At 51.8% G+C, this 25972-nt stretch overlaps 1 protein-coding gene across 6 annotated transcripts in view; it reads right to left on the reverse strand.

The window, feature by feature from the left end:
* Positions 1-1016: 1016 nt before the first annotated feature.
* The window catches only part of IGDCC4 (immunoglobulin superfamily DCC subclass member 4), a 37889-nt gene continuing 12933 nt past the window's right edge, over positions 1017-25972 (reverse strand). For 4 of the 6 annotated variants that reach the window (XM_082383239.1, XM_082383242.1, XM_082383237.1 and 1 more), the window contains exons 4-20: positions 21582-21718; positions 20081-20221; positions 16685-16840; positions 15566-15979; positions 14867-15031; positions 14182-14319; positions 13141-13311; positions 11912-12151; positions 11654-11755; positions 9969-10152; positions 9160-9287; positions 7435-7605; positions 7044-7181; positions 6169-6274; positions 5444-5672; positions 4533-4694; positions 1017-3986 (exon numbers count right to left, since the gene is read on the reverse strand). In XM_082383239.1, the coding sequence (XP_082239365.1) occupies positions 3576-3986; positions 4533-4694; positions 5444-5672; positions 6169-6274; positions 7044-7181; positions 7435-7605; positions 9160-9287; positions 9969-10152; positions 11654-11755; positions 11912-12151; positions 13141-13311; positions 14182-14319; positions 14867-15031; positions 15566-15979; positions 16685-16840; positions 20081-20221; positions 21582-21718 (3193 nt within the window). In that variant the 3' untranslated portion in view covers positions 1017-3575. The remainder of the gene's footprint in view (positions 3987-4532; positions 4695-5443; positions 5673-6168; positions 6275-7043; positions 7182-7434; positions 7606-9159; positions 9288-9968; positions 10153-11653; positions 11756-11911; positions 12152-13140; positions 13312-14181; positions 14320-14866; positions 15032-15565; positions 15980-16684; positions 16841-20080; positions 20222-21581; positions 21719-25972) is intronic. The other 2 variants (XM_082383240.1, XM_082383238.1) reach the window with 2 other exon arrangements.

Consider the following 25972-nt stretch of genomic DNA (forward strand, 5'->3'; position numbering starts at 1 on the left):
GCCTAAAAGAGTGTCATCAAAGAAAGCATCTTTCCTAAGTTTAGGTGCTTTTCTGAAGTGCCTGTTGAGGGAGGGAGATGGTTCAGTTCGTTTTTGTTTTTGTTTTTGTTTTTTTGGTGGGGAGGGTTCCTATCCTAGGATTCTGAGTAACCTGTTCTCTTTTAAAATTTTATTTTACTGAAGTATACTTGATGTACAATATTGTATGTTACAGGTGTACAATACAGTGATTCATAATTTTTAAAGGTTATACTCCATTTATAGTTATAAAATAACTGTATTCCCTGTGTTGCACAATATATCCTTGTAGCTTATTTATTTTATACCTAGAAGTTAGTACCTGTTAACCCCCTACCCCTATCTTGCCCCTTCCGCTTCCTCTCCCCACTGGTAACCTCTAGTTTACTCTCTATGTCTAATGGGTCTGTTTCTGTTTTGTTATATTCATTTGTTTATTTTTTAGATTCCACATATAAGTGATATCATACAGTATTTGTCTTTCCCTGACTTATTTCACTTAGCATGATACCCTCCAAGTCCATCCATGTTGCTGCAAATGGCAGAATTTCATTCTCTTTTATGGCTGAGTAGTATTCCATTGTATATATTTACTGCATCTTCTTTACCCATTCCTCTGTTGATGAAACACTTAGGTTGCTTCCGTATCTTGGCAATTGTAAATAATGCTGCTATGAACGCTAGGGTGCATGTATCTTTTCACATTAGCGTTTTGGTTTTTGTTTTGATATATACCCAGGAGTGGGATTGCTGGGTCATACGGTAGTTCTATTTTTAGTTTTGTGAGAAACCTCCATACTGATTTCCACAGTGGCTGTACCAATTTACATTCCCATCAGCAATGTACAAGGGTTACCTTTTTTTCAGAGATAGATCAGTTCTTTCTTATAACCACCTGCTCTTTCCCTCAAAAACCAACATTTCCCATCCTGGTAGGAAATACATTCTCTCGTGCAGAAAGGCTGAGGAAATTCTAGTCATTTGGTTCCAAAAGAGAACATTTTTGGAAAATAGTTTATTAACTCATTATAGGGACAGATACATGATCAATGCCTTGGCTTAACACTAAAGAATATCATACTTGTAAGGAGAAAAAAACACTGGAAAAATAATTAAATAATACAGCAAAACTACAGACAAATAAATGAGCAGGTACCGATTACACTTGTCATGCATCAAGAAAAGGTTTTTAAATGAGACTCAAAAACCGTAAGGCATCGATGGTAGATGACAAAGGGATTAATACCCTGTAAAAGGCCAATGGACTCTTTTCTAATAAAAATACTGTTGCAAAGACACAAACCTAACACTTCCAAATTACCCAGAGACCAAATCATATATAATGCTAGTGAGTAATGGCCACTTTCTTATCAACTGTGAGTTATAGGCAGATACCAGATTTATTACTTATTTGCTTTTGAGAAACAATTTTCCACCCAACCTAATGGGTTATAAATTGTCTCATTTGCAGCTATTTAATTTAAACCAGAACCTCACTGCCTGTTAAACAAGAACATGAAAAATGACTATGTGCTGTAATGCTAAGAGCCTACTGTTAGAACAGCCATTTAATTCAGGGCAGTTTTTGTTTTTTTTTTTTTTCCTTTAGAAAATAAAAAAATCAAACCAGCAAAATAAAATGAGGCTTTTGACCTTCAGAGCAGTGATGAAACATATACAGTAGTGTTAGCCACAGCAACGCTGAATGCTACAGAAACAGTACAAGTGACAATTCTGTCCTAACGAGATACAAAACCAACATTAATAATCTTTAGTGTTATCATAGGCTGCCTGAAGGAGGGGGAGGAGGAGGAAATGTAGGTGCGGATGTCAAACGTGAGTGACACCCGAGTGTAATAAACACAGATGCTGAAAGGGGCTGAGAAAGCTGCAACTCCGCTGAGAGACATTTCACCATTTAAAAAAAAAAAAGGAAAGATAGACTGGTTATTTCTAATTTGGCCCAGAAGCCAGAGTTAACCCTTGATGTGCTGCTCAGTTAGAAAAGATGAATGCAGGGAGAAAAGACCGCATACTCGATGCTCCTATGAGAGGCTGAGGTGCAAAATCAAATAAATGACCTTGTTTTCTCTCCACAGGAAACAGAAGTCAAGCTTGTCCCTGTGTGGTGGGTCAACAGAAAATGACTTCAGGATTGAATTTAAAGAAAAGACAAAATGAAATGAGCCCATCACCCTAGTCCTGTGTGAAGCCCTCCCTTCCAGCACCGCAAGAGGATGAGATTCCTTCCACCTCCATGCCGTCAGCTCATGTTCAAGGTGCACAGAGTGGGAAGCGGTGGGGCCATGGATCCCCTAATTTCCATCCCCTTCTACCCTTCTAGTCTCAACTGGGAAGGAAGGTCCCCAAACCCCTCCATCCAGCAAATCTGCCTGCCTGCCTAGAAGGGAGGGAGTAATTTTACCCCAAGCTTCTGGGTTGTGTTCCCCTTTCCTTGTCTCAAAACCCCCCTTGTATGACTTGCATTTATCCCCTCCAAGGAGAACCCTCCGATCTCAATCACAGGCAGAAAGATGCAAGGGAAGCTGAAAGGTCTTTTCCAAACCTGCACTGGGGGTAGGCAGTTTGCCTGGGGAAGGGGCCTACGGAGGCACAGATGGGAAGGGGGTGGGAGGATGACGGCTGAAGTGGATGGCAGACACAGGAGTCACGCTCTGGCCTTGAACAGACATGAGGTAGTCATGTTGTTAGGGAAGGATGCAGAGATTGAACCCAGGCAGGAGAACCACATGACACAGTGTGGGAGAGGTGGGAGAGACAGCAGAGACAGACGGAAAGAGGAGACAGAGAAAGGGCAGAGAGGAAAGGAAGGGGTATCAGGGAGGAAGAGAAGGGCACTAGGATTGGGAAAGCAGGGGGACTGGGAGACAGACACTAGAGGAGTGAGCGGGGAGGAAGGAGGGGAGAGCAAGAGAAAGCAGATTTTCAAAACTAGGCACTTCCCCAATTACAACACTAGATGCAGAGTTGCTCTGAGGGGAGCCAGAGTCACCCTCTCAATTTGGGCACCGGGGACATGGCAGAGGTGATGCAGCTAAAGCGTTAGGCATTCAGAGCCTGCTTGCACTCAGCCCAGCCAGACAGGAAGTGGGCTGGGGCTGTCTCTGTCAGACAGGGCATTGGAGACACTCTCAGAGTGTGTAATAAAAGGCTGGGTGACGGAGGTGGGGGCCCACAGGGCTGGGGACGGACCACGCTGGGGCACTGTCCTGACCTGGAGGACGGAGTAGGCCGTAGTGACTGCCCGGGCCAAGGTTTCCCAGCTCACCAACCAGCACACGCACATGCGCTTCACACGTGTACAGCGCGTATAGCTGTGCTTCACGTGTCTCTCGCCTACCACACGTGTCACAGAGCATGGGTGGGGAAGAGTGAATAATCCACTTCTTCCTCTCCCCTGAGCCAAAGCACCCTAGGAGGCTCCAAATGGCTTGATGACGGTCAGTACCTGCAGGCAGACACGTGTACATGTGTGGCCACACGTGTCATGTCCCATGATCCATACCAGCCTGCCCTAAACTGTGCCCTCGAGGGAGCTAAGCAGAGGAGGAGACTGGGGCTCTGGGCAGGCCTGGGCTGGCTGCTGGAGGGCAGGGGGCCTTTGGCTGGCAGCTGTTCCCTGGGGCCTCCTCCAGAGCCTCACTGGGCTGGAGGTCCGGGTAGGGGCAAGAGGCACTGGCTGCCTCTGGCAGGCAGGTAAGTCTGTCTGGCCCAGGGCTTGCCTGCTCACACCCTCCCAGCTCCCTGTCCAGCCAGTCTGCCCCTTGCCTGAGATCCATAACACCCAAAGTGAGGTCAGCAGCCTCTGAAGGCAGCGGATCCTCAGGTTCCAGGTCTTGGAGGTGGAGGTCAGGGTTCCCTTTGGATGCACTGAAGTCAGAGTGGACAATGACTTCGGCCTCCACCTGGTTCCTGCAGGCTGGGGGCGGCTTCTTCCTCCCATTGCCCTGGTCAGAGAGGAGGACACAAAACCATCACTGAGAGTGACCATCAGAAGAATGACCATCATTCTTGTGATGGAGAGAGACTGACCCCCAGCCCAGAGCCCGTTATATATTACATGGGAGTTGGTAAAGGAAGAACAGTGACTGTCCTAAAAGAGATGATGATCAGATCCATGGGAAGGCAGGGAAATACTACGCATTTGCCCTTGCTGAGGAGTTCCAGAGGTACCAGATTCAGTCAGGGCCTCAGTGAATAGGAGGAAGGGCTGAGTGCACTCAGGCCGGGTGCACCGTCAGATCCATGTAATTCTGCTGTGGCCCACTTAGGTCTAGGTAGAGGAGGGATTGTCCCCAGCCCAGAGAAATACAGGTTCTCCCAAACTGGCCTGCCCTCCATCCACTCACCTTTAGAGGCTCCACGGATCTGCTGGCTAGACTTTTAGCCCCAGGGAAGTTACCACCAGGGCTCTCCAGAGGATTCACTACTTGCTCTGCACAAACGCGGGGACCCTCCTCTCCTTCCCTCCCCGTTCCTCCCAGGACACTGACCTTTATGGCGTCATACACCAGAGCCTGCAGCAACAGCGTCTGCCCGGTTCCAGCAGGGGGCAGCAGGGCCCGGGTCAGAGAGGGCATGGGGCCTGCCTGGGGCAGCTCACAGCCTGCCCAGGAACCTGCCCAGCTCGGCCCACCGTGCTGAGCCCAGGAGATCTGCACAGGAAGAGAAGTGGGAGCATTGAGAGCTTGACTGTGAAGTATGAGAGGGAAGTGGATGGAGCTCCCTCCACGGACTCTCTTGGCCCCCTTGCTACCTCCCTCCCCAAGGCTGTAGGGAGGAGCACAGAATGGGCTGAGAGTCTGGGGGTGAATTTGAGGATAGAAAGATCCTCCTGCAGAAAAGCCCAGAGGTTTCTGAGCCAGGCAGGGTCTCCTTCACCACAGAGGCAGGGAAAGGATGAGGAAAGACTCAGGGGTTTGCGCTGGCTGGTCAGAGAATGCAGGATGAGCCACCACGGCTAGGATGGAGGGGATCTGCCCTGTGTGGGCCCACCTTATCCGGATCCCGGTCCCACTTGACCACCTCCAAACTGACCAGCCTCTTTTCCCCATACTGGGGAGAGCCGGGTCTTAGAGGTCTCCCCAGCTCCCAGGATGAGGAGGGATCTGGGTGTTCTGGCCACCCCGAATCAACCGCAAACAGCCCATCAGGGGCCCTCCCCTCCTTCCTGAGAACCAGGCTGACCTATTCTGCCAGGGATGGAGGCCCATCTGCTTCCCTGCCCTCCCAACCCTTTCAAGGAGGAGGGAGAGTGTGCCTTTTCTTCTGCAGCTGGCCCAGGAAGGGGAGGGGGGAGGAGGGAAGGGGCTCTCTCACGGGGTCACACATTGCGCTCTCGCGCCCCCTGGTGTCCTATTTGGGCATGAGCCACAGTGTGGGGCTTGGACCTACCCAGGCTCACCTTTCTCTTGGAGTGACCCCGGCAGTCAGGACCGCCACCACCCATAAGGCTGTGCACTTCAGCCCTGTCCTCGATGTCTGAGGGTGGTGGGGACCAATCCTGGGGACGGGGGTGCACAAGGGACTCCAGTTCATGGGCAGCCGGGGGGCTGGGGGGGGCAAGGCGGGCTCGGGAGTACAGCGTGGGGTTCCCAGCAGTGGCCGTGGAGGACAGGCCCGGGAGGGCTTCCCTGGAAGGGAACATGGGGGACAGCACAGTGGTCAAAGAGAGGGGTGGGCGTGGGACTGGTATCTAGTCCAGCCTGTATCCCTGGGCAGGTTCCTACACATCTCTGAGACTTAATTTCCCGGTCTGTGCAATGAATAAGAAATTCTGTGATTGTTCAAAACAGCTGCGACACTACACTGGGGTCCTTCCTCCCTTGGCTCCAGGCATCTGGAGAGTTGGGGTCCCTCTTTGCAAGATGCTCTCAGCTACCAAGGAAGCGGCAGAGAGGCAGCTCTACCTACGCCTGCCCTTGCTGAGGGGATATGCTGGGGGGCTTCCCTAAACCCACCCCCTACTCTCATGAGGTCATCACTCCCAACCCCTTCATCCCAGAGTCAACTTTAATGGGGCTGCTGGGAGTGCCCAGAGCAAATCATGGCCACTTTCCCTGCTCCCTCATCTCTGCAGCCCTTCTGGAAACCTCTCCTCTTTGCGGTCAGACTGGTTCCTTCACCCACCGGTGGGGGCCACGGCGCAGGCCAGCGCACATGCAGGCCAGGAGGCAGAGGAGGCCCAGGCAGACGCCCACGATGATGCCCGTGACAGAGTGCACGTCCAAAGAGTCTGGCGGGGGAGAGGGAGGGAACAGAACAGGTGGAGGACAGGAGAGAACCCAGGGTTCATAGACCAGGACTTGCGGCTTCCTCCAGAGACCCCTGGCCTGAGTCTCACCCTTTGGACACGTGAAATCTTCTCAGGCAAGGACAGGAGGGCCCCATGGACTCACAGAGACCACCACTACCTCTCTCTCACTGGGCATCCAGAAGTTGTGGTTCCTCCCCATCAGCCTGGCCTTTCAGTGAAACACACCTCTTGCCTGCCTAACAGGGCTGGTTTTGCAGGTGTGCAACACCTGCAGGGGCATGTGGCCCATGCTTAGAAGGGCTCTGGCCTTGGTTTAATGCTCTGCTGTCACCATCTGGAAATTCTTCCCCGTTTTTAAATAAGGGACCCCACATTTTCCTTTCACACCGGGCCCTGCAGATTACATAGCCAGTCCCATTGCCCAAGACCTCCACCCCATAAATCTCGTCACCTTTCCAAGCCAGTCCTTCAACCAAAGCAATCTCCCAAAGAAACCAAGCCAGTCTCCCGCAAATCTAACCTCTCAAATGAATCACCACCGAACCACACCCATCTTCCCTTCAAATTTGTCCTCTCCACACCAGATGAAGAGGGCACTTGTCCAAAACAATGAAAGTGTAGTCATGCCCAGAGGCAGGACCTTGGAAGAGATGGCTTGAGGGTTAGAAGTCAACTGCGTGGGGGGGCTCTAGAGAGCTTGGGCTGCCCCAGGATGGACCCCACCCCTTCCTGCCTTCCTGCCTCTTACCTGAGAGCTTTTCCTGGAGAGTAATCACATCCTGCAGGCCAGAGAAGGGCCCAGGCCCCACCTCCGTGCGCGCCCCCATCTTGAAGAAGTACCTAGTGTCGCTCTCGAGGCCGTGGACCTCAGCACTGAAGATGTTTCCTGCGGGGGGGGGGGGGCGTGGGGAAGGCAGGGAGAGCAGGGTTGGTGAACTGGGTCGGGGTGGGCTGCAGGGATGGGCTGGGAAGTGGCCCTGAGAGAATCTGCTTCTCCCCCTCAGGCGGTAGCTTCTGCCTGCTCCTCCTAGAACAAACCTCAGCGGCGAGCTCACTACTAACCAGCCACTGGGGAGGCTGGAAAGTGGGGAGAGGGTGGAGAAACTCTTGCTCAGATGCCCTGGGGCGCGAGCCCTCACCCTCGGTGGTGAGCAGGGTCCACTGGTGCTCAGGCTGGGTACGGTTGTTGCTGTAGAGAATCAGATACTCCACAATCTCGCCGTTGGGCTCCGAGGGGGGGCACCAGTGCAGCCGAACGGTGGATGGCGTCAGGGGCCTCAGGCGCAGGTCGGATGGGGGCGTGGAGGGCCCTGGGGGTCAGGAGGGGAGACGGGGAGAGGCAGGGTCACTGAGAGCCCCAGCTCTGGGGGCAGCTGGGAGCCAGGGCATGAGGACATAGCCTCCCTGCTTCCTCCTTCACTGGAACAAACCACAAACCACAAAGCAGAATGAGGTCTGGTCTCTCACTGGGGAATTTCTGGAATACAGTTGAGGAAGGGGCTTCACCACCATTCGTCCCCTCTCAGAAACTCTTTTCCACTCCTTGGAGCAGAGCTCCTCAAACTTCCACACCCAAATACTTCCAAGGGTTGAAGACACTGTCTGGTATTCTAGGGACCTAGGGGCAGAGCTCAGAAGTTTTCGGAAAGCTTACCTTTTCTTTTAAATTCATCTATTCCGTGGTAACATTTAATATAAAAAGAGTGTTTGAAATATTTTATCATTTAAAGTTCCTAACTCCCCTTGCCACCTGAAATCTTCAAGTAAAGTTGGTTGATGCCCTGTGTAGCCTCTGTCTACGCCTGCCCCTGGCATGAGTCCTCAGGGTCAGGGGAACCGCAAGTGGGAGAAGCAACACCTTGAAAGGCTTTGTGTTTTTTTTTTCAGAGAAGAAGTTGATCCTGGGGGGCGGGAGTGAATGAGGAAGGGGAAGAAGGAGGGACACAAGGTGGCTGGTGTGTTGGGAAGGGACAGAGATTTGGGGGCTCAGGTTTTCGAGGCCCAACAGAGGGTGGGATGGGGACCCAGGGCTCTAAGGCATAACAGAGCCACAGCACCATGGGCTGCCAGAACCCTCCTTGATCCTAGGTGACTTTCTGCTTCTCAGGCTCGTCTCCCCATCTGCGAAAGGAGAAAACATTCCCCCCTCTGTAGCCTGGTCAGTTGTGCTGGGGATCCAATATCATAGAGTCTCCTTGGAGAAAACACTGGGGTCTCCCTAAACTCCGCACACAGTTTAAGACCATAAGAACTGAAGTCATGGGTGGGTGAGAAACAACCTGTAAGCAGTTTTTTAAAAAGTGAATCCATGAGGGTAGAGGGCCTCCCCACCCTACCCTACACGTGTCTTCCTATTTCAGATCAGGGACAAAGGTCTGTCAATAGAAAGGTGAGCAGTCTTAGGACTGGAAGCACCAAAGAGCCTCTGCTGTGAGAACAAAAATCCACTTGTCTTCAGATGCATTTCCAGAGGGTTCCAGAGTCACAGACCTGCAAAGCGAATGGTCCCATCCTCTCTTTTGACAGATGAGGACCCACAGGCCCTTCGTGGGGAAGGGGACTGCCTAAGTCTCTGTGTGTGTCAGGGGGATGTCGGGGACCCAAACGCAGAACCCAGGATGCCTGCCTCCAGACCTGGCCCCCCTCACAGCTCGCTGAGGTCTTCCCACAGCCTCTTAAAAGAAACCACTCCTCTAAATCTTATGTTATGATATCTGTGAGTAAATATGGTTAAGACCAGCACAGGACTGCCTACAGAGATGCAGAGCAAATGACGGACACTCATGGGGTTCTGAGGGGCGCTTCACAAGAGGGGTGCTGGGGCAAGAAGGAGTTCCCTGAAAGATGGACTGGGGGCCACTCACGGTCAGGCAGGGTGGAGCGCTCCACTACGGAGCCGAAAGGCCCGTCCATGTCCACGCCGTGGGACTGTACCGCAAACTCGTATTTGGTGAATGGCTTCAGCCCGCCAATGAGGATGTCTTCTCCAGAGCTGCCAAGGCAAGAAACGTGACCAGGGCTCTCAGACACACCCCCCTAGCAGGGCAGGCCCCTCCAAATCTACTCCCCTACCCCAGCCCCATGGGGGCCACTAACACCATCCAGAGGACCTGCAGAGAGGTCTGGATGTACTGTATGTATGTATCGGGCTCCATGTCCAATCCCCAAGCCAGGCCCCTCTTCCAGGAAACATTCCTGGATTAATCCACATCATTCTCTACCCAAGGGACCATCTCTGATGCTTCTTTTCCTTGACTTAATTTTATTTCAGCTGCAACTGTATATATCTATTTCTTTTTATGCTTTGTTTCCTCTGCCAAACAAACAGCTCCCCAGGTCAGGGTCTCTGTCTCCCCATCTAACTGGGGACCTCTCAGGACAGCAGCTGGGCTGTCTCTTCCCCATCACGTGAAGTTGAAGAAATAGGTCTGTCCTGAGTGACGTTTCCTAGGGTTGAGTACAAGGCTCTCCTGTGAGGGGATGGGACTGGATGGACTCCCCTTTTCCATCTGTCACCATCTGGTCATCAGACCCTCAATGTGCCCCCAGTTTAACACATGAGTCATGAAATGTCCCTGAACCCCCAGGTCCCCTCTCCTCATCACCACCTGCTGCCTTCTTCCCCACTGTCTGCTCTTCCTCCCCATTCACAGCATCAGCCCCCTCTTCCCACCTGGTGTAATAGGTGACCAGGGAGGCATTCCTGAGCCCCCAGGGGCTGAAGCGCACTGTGTAGTTGACAATCTTGACTGTGGTGAAGTCTGGTTTTTTCCACCGAAGCCAAATGGATGTGGAGCTGTTTGATTCTGCATGGACATGGGCAGGGGGCAGGGGTGGCCCTCTCTGGATGGGCAGGTCTGGAGGGTGAAAATTAGAGTGTGGGAATGGAGGGAGGATACTCATCCCTTAATATGTATAGTGGTTTGCAGTTCCCAAGGCACTTTCTTTTACCCAGTCTCTTTTGATCCTGTGAGTTGGGTAGCACCATTCCCACTTCACAGATGAGGAAACTGAGGCTCCCAAGAATTTAAGTGATTTTTGCCAAGAGCATACAGATAGCAGCCTGTGGAACACTAGTATGTAGGAATGTAATAGAGAGAGACAGCAAATCATGGCAATTAAGAGCACAGATTCTGGAGCCAGGCTGCCCTGATTCAAATTCCAACTCTGCCACTTAGTAGCTGTGTGACTATGGAGAAGTTAATTAACCTCTCTGCGTCTCCATTCCCCATTCTGTCAGTGGGGCAGATAATAGTACCAACACCTCATAGGGTTGTTAGGAGGATTAAATTAGTTAATGTTTGTAAAGGATGTAGAAAAGTTTTATGGAATGAATGTTTGTGCCCCCCCAAAGTTCATATGTTGAAATTTGAACATATGGTGGGTCCTGTCTTAGGGATTAGTAGCCTGTTCAGGCTACTATGACAAACAACCATAGACTGGGTGGCTTATAAACAGCAGAAATTTATTTCTCACAGTTCTGGAGTCTGAGATCAGGGTGCCAGTGTGGTCAAGTTCTGGTGAAGGCCCTCTTCTGGGTTATAGACTATTGACTTCTCACTGTATCTTCAGAGCAGAAAAGGGGAGCAAGCTCTCTTGTGACTCTGATAAGGGTGCTAATCCCATTCATGAAGGCTCCACCCTCATGACATCATCTAATCCTAATTACCTCCTATTACATCACATTGGAGTGGAGGGTTTCAGCATATGAATTCTGGGGTGACACACATTTTCAGTCCATAACAGTGCCCTTATAAAAGAGACCCCAGGGAACTCTCCAACCCTCTTTCTGCCATGTGAGGACACAGCGAGAAGACGGCCTATGGTCTATGAACCAGGAAGCAGGTCTTCACCAGACACTGGCTCTGCTGGGGTCTCGATCTTGGACTTCCCAGCCTCCAGAACTGGTTGTTCAAGCCACCCAGTCTATAATGTTTTGTTGCAGCAGCCTCAGCTAAGATCCTGAGCCTCAGTTTCCTGGTGGGCCACAAAGGGATACCCTCCCTGCCTACAGCAGAGGGATAATCTGATAGACAGTGCAATGTAGGTGGAAGTATTTTAAAAATTGTTTAAAGGTCAAACTTGGAGTCAGAAGTCACTGATGAACCATGGGGTTTTTCCAAACCTTCCGTATTAGCACTGTTCATGGATAATGAAAACACGGTAAGCAGACCTACAAGACAGTGCACAAGCTGGAGCTTCTCTCTGTAACCTAGAAGAGCCTAGTAGAATGGGTTTGCGGGTGGCTGAAGCTTCCAGACAACCTGACCACCAGAGCTGGCCCAGAGGAAAGGGAAAGGAGACCACACACAGACCTGCTGACTGAGACCTCCTTCCCCGCTTCCCCAGCCCCCTCACCTGGGGTGGGAGCCTTTTCCGTCTTGCCCTTCCACACTGCCGCATAGCCATCCTCATGTTTGTTGAATGCCACGAGCTTCACCTCGTACAGCTGGCCAGGGACTGGGGAAGGTCATGGGGGTCACTCACTGGCTAGAGGAACCTCTGGGGTCGTTCTCTCATCCCCAGGGAGATTCCATCTCCAGCCACTGACCCCGCTTGTCCAGTCTCCCGCTGGAGCTATGTCCATCTCATCCCTCCCCACCTGGCCCTCCTCACCTAGCTGGGTCAGCTCATACTGCTTCACTTTCTTCTTGAGCCGGACAGGCCCCACATCCCAAGCCTGGTCTCCACGGCCCCCTGGAGGGCTCTCGCCATCTGCCTCCTCCTCCTCTGTCCCCACCTCTCGCCAGTACAGTTTGTAGCCAGAGATCTGAGCGGGGTGAGGGGGTGGCTGCCATGATATGACCAGGGACTCCATCCTTGCCCGTACCTTCAGCTCTGCAGGGGCAAAAGGGACTGGGGGCAGAGGAGCAGGAAGGGAGGAGGAGGAGGAGGCCAGGGAAGGGAGGAGGGAAGAGACACGAGGAAGCAAAAAGCAGGAAGACAGCATTGAGTGAGAGCCTTGCCAGCCTTCTCCCAATGCATCACCATTCAGCCACCAGCCTAAGGGCCAGGCCCAGGCTCGGTCTAGAGGACAGCTCACTTTTCCACAAGTGCTGGGAATGCAGGGATGTCTCCTGGGCATTTGCAAAGAGGTTAGCAAGGAGCACCTCTGGGGCAGGGCTGACAGTACCTCGCTTAGAGTAGGGCTCTAGAATTCTTCTGAAGGAATGAATGCATGAGTACCGGCTGGTAAGGGGATCACAGGGATTGCTAAAGCCGGGAAGGAGGGATGGAGCCATTGGAAGTGGGGAGCCCTACTTGGAAGCCTAAGAGTGGGCAGCTCACTATGTGTCTGATGCTGTTCTAAGCACTTTGTACCATTTATTTTAACTTTATTCTCACAACCCTATAAAATAACAAAAATACTATTATCCCTGTTTTACAGATAAGAAAACTGAGGCTCATAAAAGTAACTTGCCCAAGGTCACACAGATAGTATGTGCGCCAGGTTTTGACTGCATTTAACCACTCTACTATTGGGCCTCTCAACCAAACCCACAACAATCATAATCATGGAAGCAGCTACTATTTAACAAGTTTTAATTATGTACTAAACATTTTGTTTACATTAATTAATCCTCATGCCACACCTGGCAGTAAATGAAGTCTTAGAGTTGTGAATGGTCTGTCCAAAGTCACACAGCAGATGGAAAGGAAACACGAGCTCAGGGGTGTCTGCAAAGGCCAGCCCTTCGCCTCTTCACCCATCCTCCCTTGCCCATCGAGCAGGGGGAGCCATGGAACGTCTCTGATGGAGGAGGTGGCTGGGTCTGGGTTCCAAGGGCAAACATACACTCACAAAGGCACACGCATCACCCCAACTGTCCCCTCTGACCCCGTACCGTGGCTCTGGTTGTGCACACTGGGCGTCCTGTGCTGCATCCACTGGGAGGGGGCCCCGTAGCCCGTCCCTGTGCCGGCCGAAATCCGCACTCGATACACCTTGTTGGGCTGAAGTGAGTTCAGTGTAAACTGTGTCTCGTTCCCTGGCACCTCGGTGGAGAAAATCTGATCTGCTGGGACAGAAGAGACTGGCTCTGGGTGGCCACCTAAGGACCAGGACTCCTAAACTCCCCTACACCGACTTTTCCACCTCAGGTCCTGGTTCCTCAGGGCCCATTGGAGCCTGAGACCCTCAGTGCCCGGACGGACTCCATGCTCCAGGGCTGACTCCTGGGCCTCCAACTCTGGCTGACACAGCCATCAGCCTCGGCTCAGAGCGGGGAGAATCATGGCACACACCCCCCACCGCCCCAGGAGCTGTCAGTAACCACCCCACGCACACACCAGGGCGCGGGCACGAGGCGCTGGCTGTGAAGGCCATCAAGCACCGCCTACCTTCCGGAGCCCTGCCAACCACCCAAGCCCCCTTCCTCACCCTTCCTTCCCTCCCTCCCCACCCTCATCCTGGCCCCCAGCCACTCGCCTTCTCCAATCTCTCCATCCCTTTCACACCTCCTCCCCTAGATTCCTGACATCTGTCCTAACACACACACCCCCCCATGCCTCATTTCTCTCAATCCCACAAGCACACTCTCCACCTCCCTATCCCTCATCTGCTTTTTGAGCTGGAAGGGACCCCAGGGATTACCTAGGTTACCTGCCTCATTTCACAGACAAAGAGACTGAGGCAGGGACTCAACAGGATTTCGCACCGCAGCCGTAGAGGAGGTGGGGCTAGACCCCAGGCCTCCCCCTGTCTTGAGCTAGCCCTCTTCGCCTTCCCTTTCTCTCCTGCCCTCCCAACCCCCAGCCCACCTTCCCCTTTTCCAGGTTCACCTTGCCCTACTCCACAGCTCCGCTCAGGCCCCCAGCCACTCTGATCAACCCTTCACACCAACGATTCCCAGCCAGGTGGAGCCCCGTGTCCTGCCCCCACTCACCTTCCTTTCCCAAACCGTACTCTATCTTGTACTTCACCACCTGCCCGTTGCTCAGGCTGGGGGGCAGGGGCAGCCACACCACCCTGACGTCCGAGGGGTTGGGGCTGGACAGGGAGAGCTGGGGCGCTGCACTGGGGACTGAGACAGAAGAACATCAGCGTGAGCTCTGCTCCACCGACGTGGAAGGTGAGGCCCAGGAGCGGTCAGAGACTTGCCCAGGTCACACAGCAAGTCAGAAGTAGGCCCAGGACCAGGATCTGAGGGAGGAAAGGGAGCCTCTCAGGGGAGCCCCAAGCTGGAGATGAGGGGACCTCCTTCCCACCCTGAAGCCAGAATAAGGTCGGGGGCACAATCGTCTACATCCGATGGATTGTCACTGGCTCCTGTCTGACTGGATGGTACGTGGGTGTCGGGGAGAAGGGCCATCTGATACAGGCAATCATGAGACCTGGGCTCAAGTCCCAGCTGTACTACTGACCTTGGGCAAGTCACTAATTTTCTGGGCCTCAGTTTTCCCAACTGTAAATTAGGGAGAAGAACCCTCGCCCGCTCCCTTACAGGGCACAAAAAATGGCATAAGGCAGGTAAAAGTGCCTTGGCGAACACTAGTAAAGAGAAGCTGAGCTACCACCCCCAGGGAATTCTCTGGGCCCCAAGGTGCCCACTGCAGGTGCAGAGGCCCTACCATCATCCAGTGTGTGGACCAGTGCTGGGGTGGAGGTGCGGCTGGCGCCCAGCTGCGAGTAGGCCACCACGTAGAACTCGTAGTCTGTGTTGGGTTCCAGGTCCCGAACCTGTAGCTCAGTGGTGTCATTGTTCACTGCAAACTGGTATTCCACATTGTCCATGCCTGAGTGGGTTAGGGTTAGAGGACAAACGGTCTGTCACAGGGCAACCCCCGAGGGCTTGCCAGCTGGAAGCTGTCTGGGGACCCTTCATATCGTCCCAGTCCCTAGAATAGCCTCCTTATAGCTAAATCATTCCAGATAATCTCGGTGGGAGAGTATAAACTCCCCTGACTTCTAGTCCCACTGTATTAATTCCTCCACTGGTTAGGAAGTCTCTTCCAGCCTCTAACTGAAGTGACTCCTGCTGCAATTAACAAGCTGGCTCCAGGACCATTGGAAAATGGCTCCAAGCCATTTTCCCTGCGAGGAGAAGCATCCTCTCCCTCCTCTCTTATAACAAACTGTGGCTGAGGGAGAAATGTACTAACCCATTTCTACACAGGTCTTTCCTGTGGGCTCCCACCCCATCCCGTTCTATCCTATCCCCAAAGGCAACCCTTCAATCCTCCAGCCTGTGCCGCGCCCCCCTCCCCCCTCCCCAACCAGAGCCCCCGCGTAGGTCTTTGCTGGGGCCTCTTAGCCCCGGGGAGACTTACCTCGTGCCTTCTGGTAGTGGAGGGAGAAGCCGATGATCTGCTCGCTGTGCAGCTCGGGCCGCTCCCAGGCCACCAGAACGGCGGAGCTGCTCAGCGGCGTGGCGGTGACCCGCGTGGGGGCGCTGGGCAGCCCCTCGCGCACCACTACTGCCAGAGGCGCGGCGGCGCACGCCGTGCCCGCGCCATTCTCGGCCACGCACTGGTAGTAGCCGGCGTCCTGCAGGCCGATCTGCGTGATGACCAGGCTGCCGCCGCCGCCCTGCACCTTGACGCGCCCGTTGGGCCGCAGCGGCGCTCCGTCGTGCAGCCAGCGCAGCGTGGGCCGCGGCTCCCCGGACGCGCGGCACACGAAGCGCGCGGTGCTCGCCCGCGTCCGCGACAGCGCCTCCGGCGCCTGCGAGATGACAGGGGCGGCTGGGGGAGGGGAGGGGGACGCTGACCGCGCGCTCCGGCCACTAGGGGCCCCGGCTCCCGCCCCCCAATACCCGACGGACTCCCGCATCCCCTCCACTCATTCTAACCTCTTCCTGACTCACCCGTCCCCCCAAAATACCCTCGGCAGTGCAGCTTTAGCTCTCTTCCGCCTTTTACCCCAGCCCCACACTGACCATTCTCTTTCTCTCTCCGAGTTGTCCCCAGGCCTCCTCGGCCTCCCCTAAATACCCTGGTTCCTCCTGGATCTAACCCTGCTCCCGCACTTACCATTTCCTTCTCCCCTACCTCCCAGTATCCCTTACCTATCAGATTTACCCCTCTGCCAGCCCAGAGCAACCCTGCCCCCAGTTTTCTCCACTCAGACCACTCCATCTCCCCCCAGTAACCTCAGTCCCACCCCTCCCCACATTACCTGGGTCCCACCGCCCCCACTCCATCCTCCAATCTCTTTCCACCACTTCCTCTCCTCTAATTACCTAGTCTGTCCCCTCCAATGCCCCACCCCCCGCCCTATCCCTTTTTCATCCTCCAGCACCGCCCCTCAGTCCCTCTGACACACCCACTCGCCCCTTTACGCCCCTCTCCTCTCCTCCCGGCCTCGCCCTAGCTAACCCGCCCTAGTCCGGTCTCCCCCACACCTACTCCGCGGTCCTTCGCCCTCCCTCACCCTCCTCCCCTCCTCACCCAGCACGCGGAGCTCTGCGGCTGCGGTTGCGAAGTCGCGCGTGCGGGGCTTGTTAGCTCGGCAGACGTAGACGCCAGAGTGCCGGGGCTGCGCGCTGGTGATTAGTAGGTTGGTGCGGCCCAGGACGATGACATCGGTGGAGATGGGCTTCCCATCTGCGGGAGGAGGGAGAGCGCTGGAGGGGGGAGCTGAGGGCTCCCCCTCCATCCACCCTCCGGACCTCGGGAGACCCTCTACACCCGGGTGAAGAGAACACAACAGTCTCTGGCTGGGATCTCAGTTCCTCCACTTGCTAGACCGATGACCTCCTCTGAGCCCTTAGTGTCTCTGTCTGTAAAATGGGGAGATGGTCCCTCGCTGGAAGGGCTGCTCTGAGAGTGTAACGAATAAAGTCTGTGGGACTGGCTGGCACAATGCAGGCACATAAGAGGTGCTCGGTACACCAGTCAGTTATTACTATTACCATTATTATTAAATTCATTTCTCTCAAGAAGGACACTCTTCCCATATGGTCTTAGCCCAGTGCTATGATGAACATATGGCTGGAAAGGTATGGACCAGAACCAAAGATCTGAATCTGTGCAGACTTTTATCTTGATGTGAAGTGAAAACCATTTTAAAAGCCCTTCCCTTATGGACCTGAACAGAAAATCCAGGGAAGAAATGCAAATGGCCAATAAACAAAAAAGTGTTCAACTTCACAAAATCAAAGAAATGCACATCAAAACACAGATGTTCATTTTCACCCATCAAATTGGGAAAGTTTTTAAAAATGGTATGTTGCAATGCCTGAGACAGGGTAAATGCTGATAGGGCTAACAGCGGCTCCACCTTGACCTTGAAGCCAGGATTCCACTTGTGGGCACTCTGTGGTGGGGAGCTGTGAACGGGGCTGATCACTGCAGTGTTAACTGTAATAGTGGACAACTGGGAAGGACTTAAAAATTCAATAGCAGGAACTAGCAACTTAAATTATGGCGACATTCAAATGATGGACTATCATAGTTATTAAAATTATTTTCGAAAAAGTTTTAAAGATGGGGAGATGTTTATGATATACTGTTGAATGAAAATAGGACTTGGAACTGTAAATATAGCATGCTTTCAATTTTTGGGGAAAATGTACATGTGCATAGAAAAAAATCTGGAAGAAAATATGCTCGTATGTTAACAATTTTAATCTCTGAGTGGTGGGATGTTTTCTGTTTCTCCTTTTCCCTAGTTTTCTACAATGAATACGTACAACTTTTGCCATCAGAAGAAAACAAAACAAAACAAAAAAGCCATGCCCCTCCCCTGACTTAGTGGAGTAAGTTCCTAGAAAAGGAACAGTGCCCAGGGGCAGGAATGAAGTCCATTTCCAGCTTCTCTCTTCCCAGTCTCTGTCCAGGAGTGCTATTAGCAGAGTTTCTCCAAGTGAGATCCCAGAACCACAGGTGTCAGGACCCTCTGGGACAGCAATTCGCAAATCCTTACTGTGTACACAAGTCACAGAATCTCAGGAGACCTTGTTAAGATGCAGAGGCCTAGGGCACCCCAGATTCTGCATTTCTAACTATGCCCAGGAGGTAGGTCCAAAGACCACACTTTCTGTAGAAGGACCTCGGACACTTGTTAAGCATTAAAAATCCTGGGTCATGACTCTCCAGGCATAAATGGAGGGAGTCTGCAGTTTTAAGACGCTCCCTGGGATTGGGATTGACATATAGTACACACTACTATATATAAAATAGACAACTAATAAGGACCTATTGTATAGCACAGGGAACTCTACCTAATACTCTGTAATGACTTATATGGGAAAAGAACCTAAAAAAGAGTGGCTATATGCATATGTATAATTGATTTACTTTGCTGTACACTTGAAACTAACACAACATTGTAAATCAACTATACTCCAATAAAAATTTTAAAAAAAATTAAAAACTAAAAAAAAAAAAAAGAAGCTCCCTGGTCATCTTGATGCCTGGTCAGGATTTGAGAAACACTGATAATAGAACTTCTGGGTGACACCACAGGCTTACCGCAATAATAGTATGAGGGTCCTGCTGGCCCCAGGATCCCCCTAACTAGGCAAGTGTCACAAGTCCAAGGAGGCCGGGCAGGTCAGGGAGGCACAGATACCAGCACTGTTCTTTCTCATCAGCTTGGTGGGGGTATGTAGTCATTTGGGTTTTTATTTTTCTTTAAACTCTATGTATTCATCACAATATAGTCTTGAATGTGAGATACAACCTTACAAAAAGGAGGCAGTGTGGGGTCGTAGACTGAACCAGGGGAAAAAGGGTAAAAAGAGCTGGGTTTGAGACTTTCCGGTGGTCCAGTGGGTAAGATTCTGAGCTCCCAATGCAGAGGGCCTGGGTTTGATCCCTGATCGGGGAACTAGATCCCACATGCCGCAACTAAAAGATTCCGAAGGCCGCAACAAAGATGCCGCGTGCCTCATCTAAGACCCGGCGCAGCCAAATAAATAAATTAAAAAAAAAAAAAAAAAGAGCTGGGTTTAAGACTTACTTCTGCCATCAACTTGGCACAAGTCACTTCTTTTCTCAAATGGAAACAAAAATAATCCTTGCTTTTCTTCCATACAGGGCTGTAAGGGGTGGTGTACCAGAAAGAGAACAGGCTCTAAAGTTTGGGTCCTGGCTTTCCATATTCCTCTCTGAGCCTCAGGTTCCTCATCTGCCCACTGGGAATAATAGCCCTGGCCCCTACCCTCCTCCAAGGGCTCCAGCAGGAGAGTAGGTTGCATGCTCAGTAGACTGCAAGGTGACGTTTGGCCGGCACCCTCATTACCCTGATAGCATCGATAGCATCTCCTGTAACGCAGTCCCACTTGGCACTCATCACTTGCTGCCTGATACTGTCAAGCCTCTCGTCATGGATGTGTGCTTATCTCCCTCGCACAGACTGTGAGTTCAGAGGGCAGGCCCCCCCCTTTTTTATTCACTGTGCCCAGCATGAAGCCAGGCACACAAAGGTGGCCGCACACTGGGTGGACCAGGAGGTGCTGTGTAGTTAAACAGACCAGCAGAGGGTCCAAGTTCCACCTGACTCGCTGGCCCCTTTCCAGCTCTCACACATTCACTGTTGTGAGGAATGGAAACATAACGTGGAAAACCGAGCCCAGTGCCCCACCCCCCAAGTGAGGTCTCAAGAGTGATTTTGTGAGTGGCAGACTTAGCGCGCTTCGTAAAGGAAACTTGCTACACGGACTGATGATTAATTTTGTCCAGGCTCCCTACCCACACTCAGCCCTGGGACAGGAGTTAGTTCCTACCACACCAAAGGTCGGTGACTATTGCATGGGCACCCTTATAGCTCCTTGACTTGGGGATGCGTGAGATGCCACACCCTTCCTCTCCCATGCCCTCAGGTCCCCTCCCTCCACTTACCTTGTCGGACCCAGGACACGAAAGGGGTGGGGTCAGCAGAGGCCACACACTCCATCACCACACTCTGGCCAGACACCACGGTGGTGTTCTCCGGGGCTGCCACAATGACCACGTCCTGCCCCCCGATGGATGCCAGGGACCCTGGAGAGAGGGCAGGCCAGCAGGCAGCCTTACCATCAGGCGTCTTCACATGCAGCACCTCACCTGATGCTCACAGTCACCTGGTGAGGCAGGTGGGGCAGGGAGCAGCCAGGGTTCCGGCTGACAGATGGGAAGGCAGCTGCATAGTTCGGCAGAGCTGGGACTGGAACTCAGAGCTCTTTCTCTGGGAGCCAGGAGAGGAATAACCTGACCTCCGACACACCACCCCCATTCTTCCCTGTCAGATTGAACCCACCCTCCAGGCAGAGAACCAGCAGGGTCAAGAGTAGACTTGGAAACAACTATACCCCAATTTAAAAAAAAAGAAAAAAAAAGAGTAGACTTGGAGTCTGGACTTGGAGTCAACAGTTATAGTTTCTAGTTCTAGCAAGTCCTTTCTCCAGAGCGCCTCGATTCCCACGTGGGAAAGGCAGGGGATGGGTTCGAGTTTCTGCCAGCCTGGCAGCCCCCTGAGCACTAACTCTCTGCCAAGTTCTCAGTGTGACACTGGGTCCCTGGGTCAACATGGTGAATACCCGGTTTGTCCAGCAGGTGGAGGCAGAGACCCCGGGCACGGGAGGGAGAGCGAACCAGACTCAGCGCATCAGCTAAGCCCTAGGAAGCAGGGTAGGAGTGGAGGTGTAGGGGATGAGGAGGGGGATGGGAAGAGATGAACGGAGGGGCGGGGGTCGAGGGGAGATGCCATGGCAAAGGGAGGCAAGGGAGAGGCCCTTGTGGGAGGCCCGGAGTGAGATCTACTGAGCACCTGCTAGGCACCAGGCACTTCCCAATCTTATCTCAGCGATTCTCACCACCTCCCTGAGCTGGACATTTGATAAGGAACCCAGGGTCACGCAGATGGTGAGCAGAGAAGGCAGGATTCAAACCAGGTCGTTCTGACCCCAAGGCCTGTGTCCTTCCTACTGCATCACCCTGGGAAGGGAGATTTTCAGAGAAATGGAGAGAACACGAGCCCCAGACCATGAGGAGCCAGATGCACAGCAAGCAGCAGCAGGGTGAATCCCCTTCAGGGCACACAGAGGGCCGGGGACCAGGGCTTCAGGGCACCGACACTCCTCCACAGACGCCTCCCCTCCCCCGCCCCCGTCCCCAGCCCTGGACCCTCCACCCAACTCAAGGGAACACACAGCCTCGCAGGAAGAGAGCCCTGAACTGGGAGTCTTGGGTTCCGGCCCCAGTTCTATCTCTGACTTGTTGGGTGGCCCTGCCTTCTCTGGGCTTTATCGCTTCGCCAGTCACTTATTGGAAGGCAGGCCTTGGACTACTTGAGGCCCCTCCCAGCGCCAAAATGGCCGACTCCAGAAACCCCCAGGTTTCCGCACCCAACCAGCCCCTTTACCTCTGTGGGCCACGCGGAGTAGGGCCTCCTGGCTGAAGCGCTGGTTTGCTGAGTTGGTGGCCACGCAGCGGTAGGAGCCTGCGTCACCTTCCTGAACGTCCAGGATCTGGAGGACCCCATTGGGAAGGGTGATGAGCCTTGGGAAGAGAGAGAGAGCGCACCTGTGAGGTGGGCAGCGGCTCCTCGGGGAGGGCAGCATGCCCAAACAGTCCTGGACCCACCTTCCCCTCTGGCCTGAAATACCTAGAGCAGTTCCCTTTCAAGCTTCACTCATAATAAAAGAAATGCAAATTAAAACTACAAGATACCGTTTTCACTTATCAGATTAGCAAAGGTCAAAAGATTTTTTAAATTTATTTATTTATTTATTTATTGGCTGCGTTGCGGTCTTCGTTGCTGTGCGAGGGCTTTCTCTAGTTGCGGCGAGCGGGGGCTACTCTTCATTGCGGTGCACAGGCTTCTCATCGCGGTGGCTTCTCTTGTTGCGGAGCACAGGCTCTAGGCGTGTGGGCTTCAGTAGTTGTAGCACGCAGGCTCAGTAGTTGTGGTTCGCGGGCTCTAGAGCACAGGTTCAGTAGTTTTGGCACATGGGTTCAGTTGCTCCGCAGCATGTGGGATCTTCCAGGACCAGGGCTCAAACCCGTGTCCCCTGCATTGGCAGGCGGATTCTTAACCACTGCACCACCAGGGAAGTCCCAAAGGTCAAACAAAAGTTTTTGTGTTTGTTTTTTTAATTTTCTTCTTGCTTTTTCTTTTTCTCTTTTGGGCCACATAGCTTGTCCAGTCAAAAGGTTTAATAACACCCTTTGTGGATGAGGGAATGGGGGAAGGCAGTCCTGTCTTGGTGGTCATGCCAAATCAATACACCCTCTTTCAAGGGCAAGCTGGTGATATCTTACGATCAAACCTGCATGTGCCTTTTGAACCAGCAACATCACTTCAAGGACTTCATCCCACAGATATTCTCGTACATGTACACAAAAACGTATGTCTAACGATATTCACTCCAGCCCTGTCTGTAATAGCAAAAGACTGGCAACAGTCCAAATGTCCATCTGTAGGGTGGGAACTAGCTAAATCGGTCTGGGTACATTCACACAATGGAATGCTAGGCAGCTGTTAAAAGGAGACAGTTCCATGTGTACTGCTATAAGACCATCTCCAAAATATGTATGGTACAGAACAGTGTGTGTGTGACGTGTACACTTATATGCTTTTGCACTGAATGTCCCTGGTAATAGTGGCTATCTCTGGGGAGGGGACCTGGGATTCTGGGACCTGTCAGTGGGAGATTTAATTTTCATTAAATAACCTTCTGTATAGTTTGAATTTGTTTACCCCCTGCCTGTATTACCTCCTCTCTCCCTGATAAAATCCCTTCTATTCACACTATCTCATCTGAACCTCGAAACAAGCCCAAGAGATAGAGGGGATCACAGCCTTCATTTTAATGGTGACAAAACTAAGTCTTGGAGGGAGTAGGGTATTTTCCCAGGGTCTCACAGCTCGAGCAGAGTTAAAATTGGAACCTAGGGCTTCTGGTGCCAAATCCCACGTTCTTCTCACTTGCTTATCTCAGCAGCCATTAGATGGCTGAGAATGCCAGTGGAAGGGACGTGGTCTCCAGCAAGTCCCAGTCAACACGTACACTACTGAGGAGGGGCAGGATGGATGAGAGTGGTGTTCTCCACCCTTTTGGTGAGGGTTGGAAAGCAGTTTGGGCTAGAAGAGCCCAGAGACCTTGCTTGAGAGACAGTGCAATCCCAGGCAGGGAAGTGCCCATGGGAGCCCGGGTGGTGGGAAGCAGAATGGGCTCTGGCCCAAGCAGGGAGGGAGTGGGTCTTCCTGAATCCTCTAGCTGTGATCCCTGCAGGGTCAGCTCGAGGATGAGAATTCTAATTTCTCACTAGAGCAAGTGGCCTGTGGATGTAGGCTAGGCCAAGGTCAGGGAGGGAATGGGGCAGCTGTGCACTTGGTGAAGATCCCTTGGCTCGTGGGGAGAGCAGGGTATGAGAAAAATCTAAACACAGGAGAAAAGAACTAGCTCAAGGGTGTTGGGAGAGAATTCTGGCCATGAGCCTAGAAATCTGCTGTGGCCCAAAGACTTAGAGAAAAAACATAAACCTGCATCACTCCTTCCCTCAGCCCACAGGCAAACCCACCTCTGCCCCAGAGTCTTACCCTCAGCTCCAAGAGCTGCCCACATCAGTGCTGGGACCCACAGGGGAGAGGGGACCAGAAGGGGAAGGGTGGTTGGAGAGAAAATCCTGGGCCAGGACCCAGCCTGTGCCATGGAAAATTTGATGGGAAATGACAAGTGGGGAAGGACAAGCAGGACCCATCTCAGAAACAAGGCCCCCATCCCCATCCAGGTCTCCTCCACCTAATATTCTCTGCCTCTAAGACCCTTCCTCCTTCCTCAGTCTCCATAGCTGTTGTCAGCAGGATTCACGCCAGGAGCTGCCCACACTTCCTAACCCCAAAGTTTCTCACTCTTTCCAGGGAAATTATGCTCCAGGTATCCAAGAGCTAATACCTCCTTTGACAAGTAACATTGCCTTAATTACGTGTGTTGAATGAATGAATGCGGGTGTGATGCTGTTGCTAGAGCCAACACAAGTGAAATGGAACCACTTTTAGTGTTCATTTAAAATCTTCTGCTTTGTTAAAATGTGTCTTAAAAAGCTCTGTCCTTGGAAGAATGTCCAAGACATATTGGTTAGTGGGGGGAAAGAATTCACAAATCAGTGTTTATGAAGCAATTCTATTTTTGGCAAATAGATAAATGATATGCTAGGATGTGTGCGGAAAGAGTCAAGTCAAGGGTGGTAACGCTCACGTCATTCGTGGGAGGTTTTCTCTGGGAGTGGGGTTACTGTGGGGCTCTTTTTTGTTGCGTTTTTAAATTTCTTGGTTACAGTGAACATTTATTAGTTTGGAAATATAAAACTTAAAAAAATTTAAATGGAAAAAAGCATGTGCCCTTGTACACTTTGTTTTGTAACTCCTGGCTCTAATATAAAAGCAGCTGTGGCATAGAGGAGAGAATTGATTCCAACATATGTGATTTTTAGCAAGTGACATCACATGTCCAGGCCTCAGGTTTCTCATCTGAAAAATGGGTTTCATAATTCCTGCCTACTTCACAACCCCGACCCTGTTAATGTGTCATAAGCTCTCATTAGATAATGGTAACAGCTATCTGTGCTCAGTTTGTAGGTGACTTTTTTCCCTTTAAGTTAGTATGTTTTATCATTTTAAAATGAATTGAAATTTCAAATAAAACAAAATAGCTACTTATAGAATGAAAAGCAACCTCTAGCTAAAAGGAAGGGACCATTCTCTTTCCAAGCCTGAGCCTCAGCCTGCTGCCCGTGCCCGCAAAAGGCTACTTGGACCCAGGGATTCAAGAACAGAGGAGAAATGACAGCTGCTCTGAATTTCCTGAGGGCCAAGGAGCCTCCACCCTGAGCCGTTCAGAGATCCACCCAGGGAAAAGGGACACTAGCCGAGGGTCACATGAGGCTGACAGACACGATGGGCCCTAGGAGATGGGTAGGGCAGAGGACTGGACTAGGGAGCCTGCAATAATTAAATCCATTAGTGCCATGGTTTTAAAGTGTGAGTGAATGGTGATAACAAAATGATTTCAAGTGGATCTAGACACAGGTTTTTATTCCAGTGGTTATATATTTATTTTTATGGCTACCTTCTATTTAAGGTCAGTGCTGCTGGTTTTCCATTTTACTGCAGTGAGATAATGTTCCTTTTTAGTATGTATTAAAGTTACAAAAGAGAGAGTCGATTTAAAGAAATGTATTAAATGTTGTATAAGTGGTTGAGGGATGGCCAAAAATATGACAGGGGTTTGTGAATGCCTGCGATTTGGGAAACATTGTTCTCATTGATTACTGGTTCCCATGGAAGAAAAATTATCCCCCTATCATTAGAAATTAGTATAAGTATCAGGGAATTGCCTCAGGGTCTAGTGTTTACCATCAGTTCCCAAAATATGCACATAGACCCTGACAGAGTGTGCTTATTAACTGCATATGTGCACAGCCTACACCAAGGCATATGGTCTCCTTCAAATCACTGGGTTGAGTTTATGAATAGCATATTTCTATGTGAACTCTATCTGGGTATGTGTAAAAATACATACCTTGGGCATAATCAAGTTGCTGTTTTAGATATTTCTTTATTCCCCCCCACACACAATGTGCTGGGACATGTGAGCCTGGCTTATTTATAGATGAGGATCACTTTTCAGAGGACTTGGGGGCAAACACTCCCAGAGGCCAGGAACTGGCAGCTCCAGCCTCCTGGGAGAGGCCTGAACTAGATGTTGGGAGGTGAGGGAACTCCTCTGTTTGCTGAGAAACTTTGGGGTA

Source organism: Balaenoptera borealis (assembly GCF_965194805.1).
Source record: "Balaenoptera borealis genome assembly, chromosome: 3".
In the NCBI taxonomy this organism is placed as follows: Eukaryota; Metazoa; Chordata; class Mammalia; order Artiodactyla; family Balaenopteridae; genus Balaenoptera; species Balaenoptera borealis.